Raw genomic sequence first — 19929 nt, forward strand, 5'->3', positions numbered from 1 at the left:
CTATCTACCACTAGTCCTCCATCTCTTGGTCAATGTGGTCTCCAACTATCTACCACTAGTCCTCCATCTCTTGGTCAATGTGGCCTCCAACTATCTACCACTAGTCCTCCATCTCTTGGTCAATGTGGTCTCCAACTATCTACCACTAGTCCTCCATCTCTTGGTCAATGTGGTCTCCAACTATCTACCACTAGTCCTCCATCTCTTGGTCAATGTGGTCTCCAACTATCTACCACTAACCCTCCATCTCTTGGTCAATGTGGTCTCCAACTATCTACCACTAACCCTCCATCTCTTGGTCAATGTGGCCTCCAACTATCTACCACTAGTCCTCCATCTCTTGGTCAATGTAGTCTCCAACTATCTACCACTAGTCCTCCATCTCTTGGTCAATGTGGTCTCCAACTATCTACCACTAGTCCTCCATCTCTTGGTCAATGTAGTCTACAACTATCTACCACTAGTCCTCCATCTCTTGGTCAATGTGGTCTCCAACTATCTACCACTAGTCCTCCATCTCTTGGTCAATATGTGGTCTCCAACTATCTACCACTAGTCCCTCCATCTCTTGGTCAATGTGGTCTCCAACTATCTACCACTAGTCCTCCATCTCTTGGTCAAATGTGGCCTCCAACTATCTACCACTAGTCCTCCATCTCTTGGTCAATGTGGTCTCCAACTATCTACCACTAGTCCTCCATCTCTTGGTCAATGTGGCCTCCAACTATCTACCACTAGTCCTCCATCTCTTGGTCAATGTGGTCTCCAACTATCTACCACTAGTCCTCCATCTCTTGGTCAATGTGGTCTCCAACTATCTACCACTAGTCCTCCATCTCTTGGTCAATGTGGTCTCCAACTATCTACCACTAGCCTCCATCTCTTGGTCAATGTGGCTCCAACTATCTACCACTAGTCCTCCATCTCTTGGTCAATGTGGTCTCCAACTATCTACCACTAGTCCTCCATCTCTTGGTCAATTGGTCCTCCAACTATCTACCACTAGTCCTCCATCTCTTGGTCAATGTGGCCTCCAACTATCTACCACTAGTCCTCCATCTCTTGGTCAATGTGGCCTCCAACTATCTACCACTAGTCCTCCATCTCTTGGTCAATGTGGCCTCCAACTATCTACCACTAGTCCTCCATCTCTTGGTCAATGTGGTCTCCAACTATCTACCACTAGTCCTCCATCTCTTGGTCAATGTGGCCTCCAACTATTTACCACTAGTCCTCCATCTCTTGGTCAATGTGGCCTCCATTGCTGCCTTAACTTGTGGGAGTTTGTGTTCCTTGTAAAACTGTTATGTACTTAACCTTTGACATTGCTTTGATGGTATTTCTGTATTGGTTGTTAGAAAGCCATCAGCTGCTACAATTCTCTACTTCAAAATACAGTTATTATATATACATGTAAACAATATGTCTGTTCAAAGGACAATCTCAGTATAGGGAAATATTCATTTCTGAAATTTGTCACTACATTTCTACAGAACATCAAGGTATATCATAGAAAACTCAATGATTTTCTAGTTTTGCCAAAGGCCAGTTTATTTCTCATTCAGTGATACATGGGACATTCTGAATCCTTCAACCCCAAAATACTGCCAGTAAATGTTTAAGTCCTCTACAAGTACGACTTACACCCGCCACATACTGCCAATAAATACCAGCTTATATCAGTACCTTTAACACCAATTGTGTACTCACCATTTCCTTTCACACTTACCATCATTTGCTATTACATACATTTATTTCTGTATAAGTACATCGAGAAATACAGGTATGTATTGCTATTTGATTTATGTCAGTTGCATTAAAAATTGACTGTTATTTTATATGATTAGGAGATACACCTACCTATCAATGAGATGCATATTTTATATTAGATTTTAACCACATCTTGTATATATTATATAAAATATTTGAAAAGAAAAGCATTCCAACAAGATCTTTCATTAATAGTGCATGGCAACTTCTTTTTAATTCACTCCAATCTATCATTCAGTTATGTAGGTATAATATAATGTTTTTGCGCAGCTTAATCAAACTCCAGGAACTAAATGTTATAATCGTCTGCACACATACAAGTTATACATCTGTATATAATGATAAAGTCTTTTAAACAATTAATACAGATTTGTAATAAATAAAAAATCTTCAACTATCACAACCATCACAGCTTTAAATCACACATTTGTTATGTAAAAATAGGATCAGAATTAATTTTACTAACTCCGGAAAATATCAAAAATTAAAATAAATATGTTTGATTACCTGAACAATTAAAACACTGAACAGTTGACACAAATTGTATATGGTACATATAATATATATAAAATATAGGTAAAATTCCATAATAACAGACAGTGTGTACATATCACACAGCTGATTGTACCACCCACTAGCTGGTACCGCACACCCCCACCATGTCCACACTTTCTCAATCAACAATTCATTTTACATCGCTTTTATTCACTATTTTAAATTTGTTGAAGTTTTAAAAACCTTGGAACTTTCATTCAGATCCACAAATAATTGGACAACTTACCTCATTTGCATAAAATCTCTACTCAAGGGTTAGAAAATATATTCTGAGTATAGAAATGATTTCTTATACTCAAAATTAAAAGTATATTTCTAAAGGAGATTTTCATATCCCAATAAACCATACTATTGTATACATTAGCTAAACTAAAAGTTTGATAACAGATATCTGTACTGGGGTATGATAGTACAACATGTATATTTATTGAATGTACAATTAACTGCTGAATTTCATAAATGTCAATAATCCAAACAACCCACTGCATATAATATATAGTATAGGTATAAAATATTCATAAAACATTATGGCAAGAACCTTTATATACTTTGCAGGCATTACTCATCATTACATTCTATATCTAAAATGGAAAACTCATTTATTACATCCAGACTGCAGTGCTATTCAGTATCAATACGAAAATTTTCTCTTAAGGAGGTATGCTAAAGCCCAAAACAATTCAATGCCTTATAAATAAAGTTGTCTCCCCTTTATTATCTACCAATACATCAATATCAATAAAAAAATATATTTTGTATTTACATATCTAACATATTATTTGATATTTTAAAATCACAAAGAAAATGTGCATTCATCAAAGTGAGATTCAATTGAATACAAGTAGGATTTGTCATTCTATTCACTCTGAATATCAAACTTTTTTTAAAGAAATACTTTTCTTTTGGCTTAAATACAAATTTAAAGCATTTTTGCCTTATTTTTTTTTTATTTCATGTCATTTTTTTTTCAATGCATAGCTTTATAGATGTGAGTTTAATCTGCTTTTGAAGATATTCATTGATACTTCTGACAGAATATTAATAACAGAGATTTTATCATTGATGATGACGCATTTTATGTGTAGTAATAAGAATTATGTCTGTTTAGCACAGATTAAAATCTTGGTAGATTCAATCTCGTTCAAATCCGTTTTCTTCTCAGGTTTTTTGCTTGAAAAATCTTCATTCACTGAGCGGAATCTAAATTTTAAACTTTGTCTATCGAAATGTTGTTGGAATTTAGAATTAGAATTTAACAATACATCTGGGACTTAGATTGTTAACCAAGAGCACAATTTAACAAAAGTAAGTATAAAAAGACTTGTATAATTCGGCTTTCAGTACTGAGGACCCCATGCAATATCACACCTAATTGGGTGACCCCAGAACGGGGTTCACACAGTGCACCTCAGGGAATCCTTGATGATCATAGATTCACCATCAACTAAAGAGCTTGTGACCGCCTGCATCACACCACATATCAATCTTTCATTAAGTTTAATACATTGGCAGGGTTATCAAGTACAGTTGTAGTGACTTTCATAATAATGACTACAGATTCTTGATAACTTGAAATCGATCGCCATGCACATAAAGCTAAGGTATTTAGGTAGCGTTGATTAATTGTAAGGTAGATCGTCTTTATAATGTAACATTTCCTTCCAATATCTAATTTTATCCTGATCATGATGCAAGTTAATCATTTGACATGATGGCCCAGAGCCTGCAGCCCTACAAATAACGGTACGTCAAGGTTCCATGTTCTCTAATAGATACCTAATCAGATTTCACATCCATCAAATTATTTTTCATACAGCAATGAAGATTGCCTCCAAAATGCCATTCACAATGAAAAATACTTTTGGCTAAGGTAAAATCTTCAGTCACAAATAGCATTCTAAAAAAATCTATTAACCACAAAATGAAATAATACACTTTCAAGAACTCAAAATTAGTCTTCAGGGTCTAAGGTATACATGTACACCTTCTAATTGTCATTTTACTTTTACACCTCTTAAGTTGGATTTTTTGTCTTTAGAGATAATTACAGTGATTTTAGGTCAGCTTTTTTCAGCAGTATAATTTGGATTCAGCTCATTTTCTGATACAGTGTAGTCTTTTTGTGAGCAGAGAATTACACCGTCAGCATTTTGCAGTGTCATCCCATGTGGATGGGGAGTGGGGGAGAGGGGTTGGAGGGGGGATACATATCACAGACCAAGTACATCACAGATAAAAGTAAAAATGGCATTTCAGTATATAAACAAAAATAAAAATGTGTGGCTAAATATCTATCTATCTGGTCAGTATTCTCCATAACTATCACCCTTGTCTTAGTACCCAATATTCTGAAATTTGCATATTACAGAGTTATCTGCACTTGTGGGTAGGTATTGATTGTGACATCATGTGTTTGCGATCATAATGTCATACGTTTTGGAGAAAACAACGTGAATTGCCCTCGCAAAATAATGACGTAACAATCGATACCTACCCGCAAGGGAGCTAACTCTGTAACATGCAAAGACGGAATACTCTTAAGATCTGTAATTGGTGAATACAATAGGGTAAAACATCATGTGTAGTTGGGTAAATTATATAATACAAGGACGGAACACACTCCATAATGATGATCATATTTCTCCTAAACGAGATGATCAAGTGCTATTTCAACATGCTTATACATGTACATGGTGCATAGGTAATAGGAACAAATCAACACCACAGAATGTTTAATTCTACACTATGTCCGTGAGAAGCTTCACGTCACAAAGATTCAGACATCATACCGTGTACAGGACTAGCTGGTCCTTTAATTCATTAAATTTTTGTGGTAACTCAATGTAGAAGATGGCAGATCGTTCTACTTATTTAAGAACTACCTGATGATATATCATTTAAGGGTTAACTTGAATAGATTTTTTATGTTATGGAGACACAAAAATCTGAGTGTTCTCTGAATAAACCGTGAAGCGGTTTATGATGAGAGTACACTCAGATTTTTGTGTTATATCTCCATAAAATAAAAAATCTATTCAAATTAATCCCTATAATTCAATTTATTAAAGATAATCTCTTTCAATATTCAAAATTCATTTTGAGGCTCTTTTGTCTATGAAAACATTACGCTGTTATCTCAGCCAATCATAAGCAACGTTACAAACAGCGGCGCCATTTTTTCCTTTATGGACTGATAAAGTAAATTTTTAAGCCAATGAAAATGTTCATAATAAGCAAAATCGAATTATAAGCTGCTAGTCTAAGCGGGAAAATTTATGGTTGTTGCTTATCTGATTGAGAAGAGGCAAAGTTGAAGAAAATATGAAATGTTATAAAATGACCTTCATCACAGTTACATGTAAAACCAAACACATTCTGATTTAATTAGCTTAACAATCAATGTGACATTAACATGCATAAATTACAAATCATAATACTGTAGTTAATTAGTGGGACGGTAAAATTCAAACAAAAACATAACCAACAATAGCTTCCTACAGCCTTCAACCACTTCACTGGCCATTCACAACCGTAGCATTCCAAATATATCCTTTATCTAAAATAAAATTGTGAAGTAATGTTGATAATATTGTGAATAATTCTAAGGAATCTGACTTGTATGTGATTCCTCTCTTACAATTAATCTCACTTCAAAGCTAAGCAGATCTATCTAATGACGGGTAATTAATTATGAGTGAGGAACTTTAACATTGTTGATGAAGCCATGATGGAAGGTTTAGAGACTGAAGGCAGGGCAGGAGCAAACAAGTAACTATAGTAACAATAACTGTCAATTAACCTAATGACCCCTTATCACATGACTGTCACATGATTGGGGTCAAAAGGTCAATTGGTGACAACATGGTCACCTTGAGATGAATTCTCGTCCTCTGGGGAGTTTTCCTCATCCTGACTCTGAGCTGATGGCAGTGTTTGTATGATTTTCATTGATTCTTCATTGTCACTATCATCGCTCCTGTCATCACACTGAAGTCCATTACACAACTTAGGACACAGGCTATCTCCATTTGTGATATTAATCTCTCCATCTGATTTCTCCATAATGGCATTTGCATTCTTTGTAGTCTCTAAAAGTTCATATGATGACGATGATGTACTATTTACTTCTACAAGCTCTTCATCAGATGCAGGTTTAACAAGGTCATCTTTTGGCAGTTTCTCAAGATCATCTGGTAAAGAGTTGGCAAGTTCTTGATCTGACACAGATTGAACGTTCTCCTCCATCCCTCTGCCCCCATCATCGTCAGAGGTATCGTTATCAATCAAAAGAACAGAATTAGACTGCTCCAGATCTTTGAAAATCCTTTGCTTTTCCTCCAGTGACTTCTTTCTTGTCTTGAACACCATCTCTTGTTTGGCAGGCTGTGAATTTCTGGGTGAGGCCAGACCCCGCTCAGAAAGATTTTTAATACGTTCATGTCCGTTTCTATGACTAAGCTTAGATTTATTGACATCATTGACAATAAGAGGAAACCTAGTTGGAATATCTTGCACACTTCGGGAATGAAGACGCTGTGACTCATAGTCAGGTTTATTCCTTCCCAGGTCTGTCTGACTTCGCTGTAGTCTGCCAAGTTGTGTCATAGAGGTATCACTGATATTTAAGCTAGCAATTTTTCCTCCTATACTTAATTCGTCCTCGTCCTCTTCACTGTCATCTTCACTATCATTCACTGGAGTGTTGTTTGCAGAGGAATGTGTTGGGCGATTTGGAAACCGTTTACTGGCACCGTCGTATTTCACTTTGTCAAAGACATTACGAGGCGACATGAGGAAGTTTGGATCTCGTGGAGAAATGTCTATCCCTTCCTCCTCACTATCACACGCAGGCTCCGCATCCTCATCTTCCTCTTCTTCCATTTCCTCCTCAAGATCCTCTTCCTCTAGTTCATCCTCCTTGCTCTGAGGACTTGCTGACATCGGTACATCTGTGTCTTGTGGTAGTTGAATTTTTGACTTGGTTTCTAATTTTGTGTCACCTGACTTTGTCTTTTCACCTTCTAGTGAGAATATAGACTTCTTACTAGGACTAAAGCTACGCTTCCACTTGTGTTCAGGGCAGAAGCTAAAAATAGAACATTTACAATTACTATTTATGAAATAAAAACCAGAAAAAAGCGTTTTACAATTTTAAACAATATCAAAGGACGATGATGACTTGTCTCAATCAAACTTTAAAGCTGAGAAGCTTAACACATTATCAAAATAATGTTTTGTCTTCTGATATTTTATATCAAAATTGTTCTTTGATTTATGATTCATCGGCAATCTCTATGGTGACAGGTCTCACTTAGTTGTCTTACATATCTGGCCACCTTAATTCAAAGTTTTAGTAATCACCTACAATAACACTGACCTGCGACAAATGCCTTGTAACCAAGTGTCCAAGGACCGAAAGTGATATTTAGCGTCGACAAAACTCTTAGCTTCAAAGCGGTAGTCATCCCACAGTTGGACTTTGCCGTTGTTCCAGCGAGCCCCAATGGTCTTGTTTCCATCTCCTGCCCAAATTTCCACATGGGTCATCAAGTGTTTCTGCTGACGAGCTGAAAGTTTAGGAATCGACCGTGACCAGAAACTCATGGCATAGCTATGTTCTTGTAATCTACCAACTATGCTTAACAAAAAGGCTAAAACATCCTAAGATACGCTTATATAATTACATACAGGGGAACAAAGGCATGGCAAACGCATAAACTAGATTAAATTATATACATCTATTTCTCAACAGACATATGCTAACGACATCAAGATTAAGGATGAATTTGATAAGGGAATTGAACAAAAACTTTGAAAAACATTTGTAGTCCTTCAATCAGTTGATCATTGAGAGACAATCCTACTATTTGGTCGATCATTGAGAAACAACCATAAAATTTCGTCAATCATTGAGAAACAATCGTACCATTTCGTCAATCATTGAGAAACAATTGTACCATTTGAATGATCATTGAGAAACAATCGTACCATTTGAAACAATCATTGAGAAACAATCGTACCATTTGAATGATCATTGAGAAACAATTGTACCATTTGAATGATCATTGAGAAACAATCGTACCATTTGGTTGATCATTGAGAAACAATCGTACCATTTGGTCAATCATTGAGAAACAATCGTACCATTTGAATGATCATTGAGAAACAATCGTACCATTTGAATGATCATTGAGAAACAATCGTACCATTTGAATGATCATTGAGAAACAATCGTACCATTTGAATGATCATTGAGAAACAATCGTACCATTTGATGATCATTGAGAAACAATCGTACCGTTTGGTCTATCATTGAGAAACAATCGTACCGTTTGGTCTATCATTGAGAAACAATCGTACCGTTTGGTCTATCATTAAGAAACAATCGTACTGTTTGGTCTATCATTGAGAAACAATCGTACCGTTTTGGTCAATCATTGAGAAACAATCGTACCATTTGGTCTATCATTGAGAAACAATACCGTTTGGTCTATCATTGAGAAACAATCGTACCATTGGTCTATCATTGAGAAACAATCGTACCATTTGGTCTATCATTGAGAAACAATCGTACCTGTTTGGTCTATCATTGAGAAACAATCGTACTGTTTGGTCTATCATTGAGAAACAATCGTACTGTTTGGTCTATCATTGAGAAACAATCGTACCGTTTGGTCAATCATTGAGAAACAATCGTACCATTTGGTCTGATCATTGAGAAACAATCGTACTGTTTGGTCTATCATTGAGAAACAATCGTACTGTTTGGTCTATCAATGAGAAACAATTGTACTGTTTGGTCTATCAATGAGAAACAATTGTACTGTTTGGTCTATCAATGAGAAACAATCGTACTGTTTGGTCATCATTGAGAAACAATCGTACGTTTGGTCATTGGTCATCATTAAGAAACAATCGTACTGTTTGGTCTATCATTAAGAAACAATCGTTACTGTTTGGTCTATCATTGAGAAACAATCGTACCGTTTGGTCTATCATTAAGAAAACAATCGTACTGTTTGGTCTATCATTGAGAAACAATCGTACTGTTTGGTCTATCATTAAGAAACAAATCGTACATTGTTTGGTCATGGTTTCATTTGAGAAACAATCGTACTGTTTGGTCTATCATTGAGAAACAATCGTACCGTTTGGTTGATCATTGAGAAACAATTGTACCATTTGGTTGATCATTGAGAAACAATTGTACCGTTTGGTCTATCATTAAGAAACAATCGTACTGTTTGGTCTATCATTGAGAAACAATTGTACCATTTGGTCTATCATTGAGAAACAATTGTACTGTTTGGTTTTGGTCTATCATTGAGAAACAATCGTACCGTTTGGTCTATCATTAAGAGAAACAATCGTACTGTTTGGTCTATCATTGAGAAACAATCGTACCGTTTGGTATCATTGAGAAACATTCGTACTGTTTGGTCTATCATTGAGAAACAATCGTACCGTTTGGGTCTATCATTAAGAAACAATTGTACTGTTTGGTCTATCATTGAGAAACAATTGTACCATTTGGTCTATCATTGAGAAACAATTGTACTGTTTGGTCTATCATTGAGAAACAATTGTACTGTTTGGTCTATCATTGAGAAACAATCGTACTGTTTGGTCTATCATTGAGAAACAATCGTACTGTTTGGTCTATCATTGAGAAACAATCGTACCATCATTGATGTACCTTTGATCATTGAGAAACAATCGTACTGTTTGGTCTATCATTAAGAAACAATCGTACCATTTGGTCTATCATTGAGAAACAATCGTACTGTTTGGTCTATTCATTAAGAAACAATCGTACCATTTGGTCTATCATTAAGAAACAATCGTACTGTTTGGTCTATCATTGAGAAACAATTGTACTGTTTGGTCTATCATTGAGAAACAATTGTACTGTTTGGTCTATCATTGAGAAACAATTGTACTGTTTGGTCTATCATTGAGAAACAATCGTACCATTTGGTCTATCATTAAGAAACAATCGTACTGTTTGGTCTATCATTGAGAAACAATCGTACCTGTTTGGTCTATCATTAAGAAACAATCTACCATTGGTCTATCATTGAGAAACAATCGTACTGTTTGGTCTATCATTAAGAAACAATCGTACCATTTGGTCTATCATTGAGAAACAATCGTACTGTTTGGTCTATCATTGAGAAACAATCGTACCATTTGGTCTATCATTAAGAAACAATCGTTTTGTTTGGTCTATCATTGAGAAACAATCGTACCATTTTGGTCAATCATTGAGAAACAATCGTATCATTAGAAACAATCGTGTTTGGTCTATCATTGAGAAACAATCGTACCATTTGGTCAATCATTGAGAAACAATCGTACCATTTGTCGATCAATCATTGAGAAACAATCGTACGTTTGGTCAATCATTGAGAAACAATCGTACTGTTTGGTCAATCATTGAGAAACAATCGTACCATTTGGTCAATCATTGAGAAACAATCGTACTGTTTCGTCAATCATTGAGAAACAATCGTACTGTTTGGTCAATCAATGAGAAACAATCGTACCTGTTGGTCAATCATTGAGAAACAATCGTACGTTTGGTCAATCATTGAGAAACAATCGTACCTGTTTGGTCAATCATGAGAAACAATCGTACCATTTGGTCAATCATTGAGAAACAATCGTACTGTTTGGTCAATCATTGAGAAACAATCGTACCATTTGGTCAATCATTGAGAAACAATCGTTACCATGTCGTCAATCATTGAGAAACAATCGTACTGTTTGATCAATCATTGAGAAACAATCGTACCATTTGGTCTATCATTGAGAAACAATCGTACCATTTGGTTGATCATTGAGAAACAATCGTACCTGTTTGGTCATCATTGAGAAACAATCGTACTGTTTGAATGATCATTGAGAAACAATTGTACTGTTTGGTCTATCATTGAGAAACAATTGTACCATTTGGTCTATCATTGAGAAACAATTGTACCATTTGGTTGATCATTGAGAAACAATCGTACTGTTTGGTCAATCATTGAGAAACAATCGTACCATTTGGTATCATTGAGAAACAATCGTACCGTTTGGTGATCATTGAGAAACAATCGTACCGTTTGGTCTATCATTGAGAAAAATCGTAATTTGTCTATCATTGAGAAACAATCGTACCATTTGTTGATCATTGAGAAACAATCGTACCATTTGGTCATCATTGAGAAACAATCGTACCATTTGGTCAATCATTGAGAAACAATCGTACCGTTTGGTCATCATTGAGAAACAATCGTACCGTTTGGTCTATCATTGAGAAACAATCGTACCGTTTGGTCTATCATTGAGAAACAATCGTACCGTTTGGTTGATCATTGAGAAACAATCGTACTGTTTGGTCTATCATTGAGAAACAATCGTACTGTTTGGTCTATCATTGAGAAACAATCGTACTGTTTGGTCTATCATTGAGAAACAATTGTACTGTTTGGTCTATCATTGAGAAACAATCGTACTGTTTGGTCTATCATTGAGAAACAATCGTACTGTTTGGTCTATCATTGAGAAACAATTGTACTGTTTGGTCTATCATTGAGAAACAATCGTACTGTTTGGTCTATCATTGAGAAACAATCGTACTGTTTGGTCTATCATTGAGAAACAATCGTACTGTTTGGTCTATCATTGAGAAACAATCGTACTGTTTGGTCTATCATTGAGAAACAATCGTACTGTTTGGTCTATCATTGAGAAACAATCGTACTGTTTGGTCTATCATTGAGAAACAATTGTACTGTTTGGTCTATCATTGAGAAACAATCGTACCGTTTGGTCTATCATTGAGAAACAATCGTACTGTTTGGTCTATCATTGAGAAACAATCGTACCGTTTGGTTGATCATTGAGAAACAATTGTACTGTTTGGTCTATCATTGAGAAACAATTGTACCATTTGGTCTATCATTGAGAAACAATTGTACTGTTTGGTCTATCATTGAGAAACAATCGTACCGTTTGGTCTATCATTGAGAAACAATCGTACCGTTTGGTCTATCATTGAGAAACAATCGTACCATTTGGTCTATCATTGAGAAACAATCGTACTGTTTGGTCTATCATTGAGAAACAATCGTACCGTTTGGTTGATCATTAAGAAACAATCGTACCGTTTGGTCTATCAATGAGAAACAATCGTACCATTTGGTTGATCATTGAGAAACAATCGTACCGTTTGGTCTATCATTGAGAAACAATCGTACCGTTTGGTCGTGGATACGTCCCTGATATAAACACCAGGTCACCAGGCTTCATGTCCTCTTCCTTCTCCACCACGATCGGAAGTATATCATACATGTACGCCTGATTCCACGGCCCGAGGCGGAAACCAAAATCTTTACGTAGATCCCGCATCACTTGTCGCACTAAACCACAGCAGTCCAAGAAAAGACGACTCTTGTACTCTGGTTCTGTGTGAGGAAGAATGAGAGGAAATATGATCTGGTGGTAAGGGAATGCATTCAAAATTCCACCAATATACCACTTATTATTTTGGATTTTTTTATTTCTTCTAAATAGTGATTTCTTTCCTTATACGTACTCATTATTTAATGAAGGCTTATAGGTGGAATATTTTGCATAGTAATTAATGTAATGTTTTGACATTTGCATATTACTGAATTGTCTGCTCATGTGGATAAGTATCAAATGTCAAACCCTCATTACATGCTTATTACATCGACCATGAGATCAAATATATATCCAGAGAAAACATTAACATATTAACTTAAGCACACACAATAACAATGTAACAAACAGTGACACCTTCATTCCAGAATATATAACACTATTATGAATTATCATACTTACGATCAGGTGACCAATATTTTTTAGCATAAGGAGTTCCATAGTATTTCTTGGCTCGTTTGACAAACTTTTTACGCAGTTTGTTCATATGTTCCACGTCTCCCTGTTTCCTGAGGCATCTTTCACGCAGACGTTTCTCATCTCGTAGCTCTTTCTGTAAAAACAAAATGAAAATATTGATTACACAGTTTTTCCATTCAGATTATATCCACAATAAGGTAACCCCCCCTCCTCTCTTTCATTAATAAGTCACTGCCTGTTGTGGTGTTCAACCAAGGTATGCGTCTTAAATATGCAGTATTAAAAACAATTAGGTGTACACATCTAATATAGTATTTCAGCTAAAAGCCACACCCTTGCAAAATTTATTAATAATAAAATGTCTTAAACACCATTGTTTGAAATGTCTTTCCAGATTTTTGTAGTAATTAATGCTTTCAGTGTAATCTAATCCATTTCTAACTACTTGACAAATTAAAACATTGAACACATTCTGACAACACTCGAATCCTCGTAACTTATAATGATGCATTAATAATCTAGATTTTATTTGACATATTCTTCACTCACAATAAGAAAATAATAATTTAAATGCCTAATATAAAATTTGATTTCTATATAAAATAGAGCACTGATTTTACAGATATAAAAACACCAACTTCATGACTTATTGCCTTCAAATATTAACTGAGTGATCAAACATTTCTTGGTATAAAATGACAGCACATGTTAAATGCTGACTAAGGTGTATGGACGACTACGGTAATGAGTTGCCGCTTCAGTAGAAGTGAACACCTTATTTGATGTAGTATAATATACGTGTGTTGTAGATCAAATTCCAGAGAATGTGTTTTATTACCCTTCAGACTATAGCTAAACTAAAATAGGATGGTCTCAGGTACATTAACATTCTGAAAACAATATGAGTTACATGTTTGGAGTCGGAAAACATATGCTAGCTTCAACCTAGTACAACGATGTCATTTTCTATAGAAAAATATTGTATCGATCAAAAAACTGTTTACATATTTAAAGCACTGCACGTCATCTGATGTCCTAACAACAAATGTTGGTGCTACAAAGAGAATAAAATGGCTGATAGTACACCGTAAAGGTAAAAAAATGTGGTGTAGGGGTTAAGATTACGCATCAAGGTCTACGCTGAGGCCCAGTTTCTAACCGTCCTTTGTGACAATTCTCCTGGCGCATTAGGACGGATACCAGCGGTATAAATCATTCAGATCGGATTCTCATTGAAGCAATGAATAGATGGAGATCATCAAAGAGAAAAAATCTTTTGGCTGTTTATTTCATAAATCACACATCTTAATGAACGTTCCGAAAATAAAAATTTTCATGAATATTTTACTTGTAGTTTGACTGCTATAGTACTCCACAGTTTTAGCAATATACATTACTGAAACTTAATTTCTACTTAAGCTTACATTTTTCATTATTATTCCTATATAAATACTGAACTTCAAATAAATCAAAATCTTCCAGATAACTTCTACTCCTATAATCACTATAGAGCTTTGCAATCCTCCCGTTCATCTCCTCTGTAACAATTTCAAAGTAAGGGATAAACCATGATGTCACAATAGATACTAAGTACATTACATTACGTATGTTAAAAAGACATTCTTTTTTTAAAATATGACACCATTAAGTGACTGAAGGCGAAAGGCATTTTATTACATTGCTTTACACATACATTATCTTGATGGGATTTGTGTGTACTACAAGTGTATGTAGATGGTTTTAGATGTTTAGAAGTTTTTAATGGTCATAGTTAACCAATACCCACTGAAAATAGAGACAAAAAGATATCAGTAGATACCAGTATCTCCTTCAGTAAGAGGCATTATAATTATCACAATTATTGCATGTAGTTTAACTTTATCAGATGGCATGTTAAATTTAAACATTTTATCAAAGATCATGAAATCCCGTCTTATTAACTTTTCCTGTGATATTATTCAGATAATTGTCTAGCCATACATTTGATCTTTTCTAAAACCACTCCTGATCTGAAGTAAACATGTAAACACTGTAAAGGGAGGAAATCACATGTATGGATCATGTTTCTTTATAAAGCTTTGTGTACAAGTGAAGTTGCACATGTATATTATATATAAAGAAGGTATGTACACCTTCTAATCTCTGTAGTTCTGATGGGTGTGACGTCCATGGCGACATGTACAAGACTTTAAACATTAAGTAGAGATATTTGTAGGGGACATAAGCTGGTGATAAGATCAATGCATGCACATCAAGTCTTATTTACTTGTTAAACTACTCACTTCTAACCTATATTTATTGTCTCCTTTATACAGGCTAGGTATTAACTTGATAAACATATCAAAAGCTATAGAATATCAGTACGGCTCTACTCAGAAATATCATATCATTGGGCCAAACAATATTCAAATATAGTTGAGAAAATAAGGCTCTTTTATATGAGGGTATGAACATGGACTGTTCCTTAATCAAGTATTAAAACCTGAGGTTCTCCTGAGGATGTTTAATTACCTCTAATTAAGTGAATCCGAGTTTGGAATATTAGTGTATTTTCTCCCAAATCACATTAATCGTAGGAACTTATTTGCTGAAAATATTATGTTTTGCTCCCAGATTTGGCCTTGGAGTACACTTATTTAATGACAATGGACATCAAAATGCATGAAATATCACAAGACATTACAATATGTGAAAAAAAAGTGTGACATCACCATACAACTGTGCACACGTGACCCTGCACATGCCTGCCTCTCACAGCAAGATATGAGAGCATATGAATAAATAAGAAATGAAAAAAATAATCTGGTCACAGCTAGTCTAAATTAAATATATCTGTAAATTGACGATTTGGGAATTTTAATAACTATATATATATATATATAAGTAATTAAGACAGCTAATCTGTTTAAACGAAGCAAGATTCCCAAACAAAGTTGAATTCAAAACATGAAAATTGAAGAAAAAATATCTTGTTTTTAAATCCATTTTATCAATAGAAACCTTACTAGAAGATACACATATTTGGATCCTATAGCTATACTTACTATATATTCCATTATATAATCGTGTTTCAAACAGATGTGCCAAAAATGTAGGAGCTATTATACTAAGGACTTTAAACCTTGAAAATAAGCTTATTTACGTCTATTTCATGATCAGACAGGAGAACAAAAGAATGCAGCTACATGTGCCATATACTGTCGAATGAAGGATACCATAGTCAAAAACTCCATCAATTTAGAAAAGCTCTCTACAGTAAAATGAGCTGGATGAGGGTATAGTCAAGGCTGTGAGTCACATGTCTCTAAGCATTCATCAGAACAATCAAATCCGCAATACAGGTATCACAATTGTTTATGCTAACTGACTTCACAAAATCACTACATGATTCTCAGTGTGTTCTATGGCAGCGACCCTGAATAAAACAAGGAACAAAAGATAGCTGCTCACAATGTGCATGTGCTGTGTTCTTCCTGTCGTATTAAGACCTATTCAGCCATACACTAATTTACACTATGTTAGAGACTCAATCTTCCTTCATGACAAATTTCACAAAAATTAGATACTTGCATGAGCAGCTTTTTTCATTATTTTAAATCAAAATGAATCCATGAATCATGAACTGAACCACACAAAAGGAACTTATCACCTTATATACCCTAAATTACAATCAGACCCTTTTCTTTGATTTGAAGTCAGTGTTCCTATTTTACTCTAAAATCAGTCCCTTTAACTTGTATATTTTTAAGTTAATTCCATATTTTATGCTCAATTGTAAAAGAAAAAAGCACTACATTTTACTATCAAATGTACCATATTTTACATAAAAACAGCAATTAATACATATCCCTAGCATGTAATAGTTTTCAATACCATATCAAAAACTGCACTTTGTCCTATATTAAACATTTAGCATTAAAGAATGATCTATTTATAAGCTAGGAATTATGTGTCTTTCTCTTTTAATCTAAAATTCCTGTGAAAATAAAGACTGGTGTCTATATTAGATAGCAGGCATTCCTTGTGGATAACTACGGGTAGTGAGGCTACTCCAGTTGCACTTCTATTTAGACCAGATTCAAGTCTGTATGAATAAGGACTTGTAATACTATATTTCCCCATACAACATATTTATAGCCATGTATCATAAAACATTTACAGGAGGCAAAGAAGGCTGTGTCATCTGACACAGACACCAGAGAGCACCAGATCAGGTGGTTTTTAATCAGTACTGGATCAGATCTGTAGTAAAACCCTATAGGCCACCCTGTGCCACATTGTATCTCCTATAGGCCACCTTGTGCTAGCCTGCCTGACCAAAAGGAAATCATTATAATGACTTCTAGTGACTGGGTATATAAAGCTGGTTTGTTACAATGTCCTGTATATCACATACACTAGATTTAGGTACTGTGCTTAATTATAGTAAACATCCTATCTAAAGTCTAGGCCGTTTGAGGATGGGCTAGGTTTGGATGGTAGATTCTACTTCATGGAGAAAAATAAGTTAGACAATAAGTTAACCTCTTTCTAGTTCTTACATCCATCCCCAAGAATGATTAAGTTATGAAAGATGGAATTTAAAGACCACAGAACAGATGCATATACATGCATGTACATTTATTATTAAGAAAAAAAATATTCCAATTACAATTACCTTCATAAGGAATCTACTTGTTTAATTTTTTAATTTTTACCAAGCATTTATCTCATTGCAAAACTCTAAAATACAATCCAGTTTCTCGATCTATGGTATAAGACATGGACCTTTTTGTATTTACATCCAATTAAAAACAAGTAAATCTTAGGATTATTAATTAGCTAGTGTGTATCGTGTACCAGTTTGAAGTAAATCTAAGCTGAAACAAACTCAAGGATGAAACACAAAATCAAACAGTGACACATTCAGTTATTTTTTATGTATCCTAACTATCATAAAATCGTATTAAAAAAGCAATTGGAAACAATTAAGGCATCCCAACAGTATAACAATGTTATTCCTGACAACAATGCTACACTACAGCATACATAAAACGTCTTGCTTGAGTGGACAACATTGAGTATTAATTTGAATTCCAATCACATTAAAAGTATCGCCACATGTCACTTCCTCTTTGGTTTTTATGCTAATTAGAGCCTAGTAACTAACAGTGTATCACTGTATTTGTTTGTCGTATTTAAACAAAAACACTTGGTGTTTGGTTGTGATGGAGGCTCTCTTACTACCCAACATGTTTGTGTATCATTACCATGACTACCAGCCCTGCGGGACTAAAGCGCGTGGATATCACTCTCTATAACAAATAAACTAAGGTCTGTGTTACGACAGAAATATCATGTCCATGTTTTTTTGTGTAATATTTTGATTGATTTGGTCTAAATCAGTTTAATTTCTCCCTGTGACAGTTATTGTAATATCATATCAAGCTTAAAGATCTGAGCTATCAAAGAAAGGGTTGTTCAGAATGTATCAATGAAATGACTACATTCATTGTTAAAGGAAATCCAGAAAGGCAGCAGTGTATCCATGTATAAAGAATAAAATCAGGTCTGATATATTTGGGGTTTTTTTGTTGTTGTCTCTCTCATGACTAAAATCATCAAAGCAGGAAAAACTTTTGGGGAACAGCTCATTAGAATCTCAGACATAGCTAATCAGGTTGATTTATATTGATATTAAAACTAACTGGATATAAAGAGGAAATGTTGGGAATGTCCACTACACAAACACAGAAATCTCTCAAACCAACAAAGGATTATACCTACACAAATAGACTATTGTATTACAGGACTCGAAAGTATTTGGGTCAAAGGTCATGCACAAACATTGCTCTACAGCAGAGAATGTATCTATCAAATATATTCAGATAACTGACAGCAAGTTTAATTCTTTATACATTATACCCAAGTGTCAAAGTCAAGTATGACATGGACATTTGTTATTGTCTACAAGTCATATGACACGGACATTTGTTAATGTTTACAAGTCATATGACACGGACATTTGTTAATGTTTACAAGTCATATGACATGGACCTTTGTTAATGTTTACAAGTCATATGACATGGACCCTTGTTAATGTTTACAAGTCATATGACATGGACCTTTGTTAATGTTTACAAGTCATATGACATGGACCTTTGTTAATGTCTACAAGTCATATGACATGGACCTTTGTTAATGTTTACAAGTCATATGACATGGACCTTTGTTAATGTCTACAAGTCATATGACATGGACCTTTGTTAATGTTTACAAGTCATATGACATGGACCTTTGTTAATGTTTACAAGTCATATGACACGGACCTTTGTTATTGTCTAACAAGTCATATGACATGGACCTTTGTTATTGTCTACAAGTCATATGACATGGACCTTTGTTATTGTCTACAAGTCATATGACATGGACATTTGTTATTGTCTACAAGTCATATGACATGGACATTTGTTATTGTCTACAAGTCATATGACATGGACTTTGTTATTGTCTACAAGTCATATGACATGGACCTTTGTTATTGTTTACAAGTCATATGACATGGACCTTTGTTATTGTCTACAAGTCATATGACACGGACCTTTGTTAATGTTTACAAGTCATATGACACGGACCTTTGTTAATGTCTACAAGTCATATGACATGGACCTTTGTTAATGTTTACAAGTCATATGACATGGACCTTTGTTAATGTCTACAAGTCATATGACATGGACCTTTGTTAATGTTTACAAGTCA

General features: G+C 34.8%; 1 protein-coding gene across 1 annotated transcript in view; it reads right to left on the bottom strand.

The window, feature by feature from the left end:
• Positions 1 to 1953: 1953 nt before the first annotated feature.
• The window catches only part of LOC138315737 (uncharacterized), a 56820-nt gene continuing 38844 nt past the window's right edge, over positions 1954 to 19929 (bottom strand). Inside the window, exons 2-5 of the mRNA XM_069256984.1 lie at positions 13174 to 13324; positions 12567 to 12773; positions 7703 to 7892; positions 1954 to 7411 (exon numbers count right to left, since the gene is read on the bottom strand). Of these exons, the coding sequence (XP_069113085.1) occupies positions 6172 to 7411; positions 7703 to 7892; positions 12567 to 12773; positions 13174 to 13324 (1788 nt within the window). The 3' untranslated portion in view covers positions 1954 to 6171. The remainder of the gene's footprint in view (positions 7412 to 7702; positions 7893 to 12566; positions 12774 to 13173; positions 13325 to 19929) is intronic.

Source organism: Argopecten irradians, chromosome 1, assembly GCF_041381155.1.
Source record: "Argopecten irradians isolate NY chromosome 1, Ai_NY, whole genome shotgun sequence".
In the NCBI taxonomy this organism is placed as follows: Eukaryota; Metazoa; Mollusca; class Bivalvia; order Pectinida; family Pectinidae; genus Argopecten; species Argopecten irradians.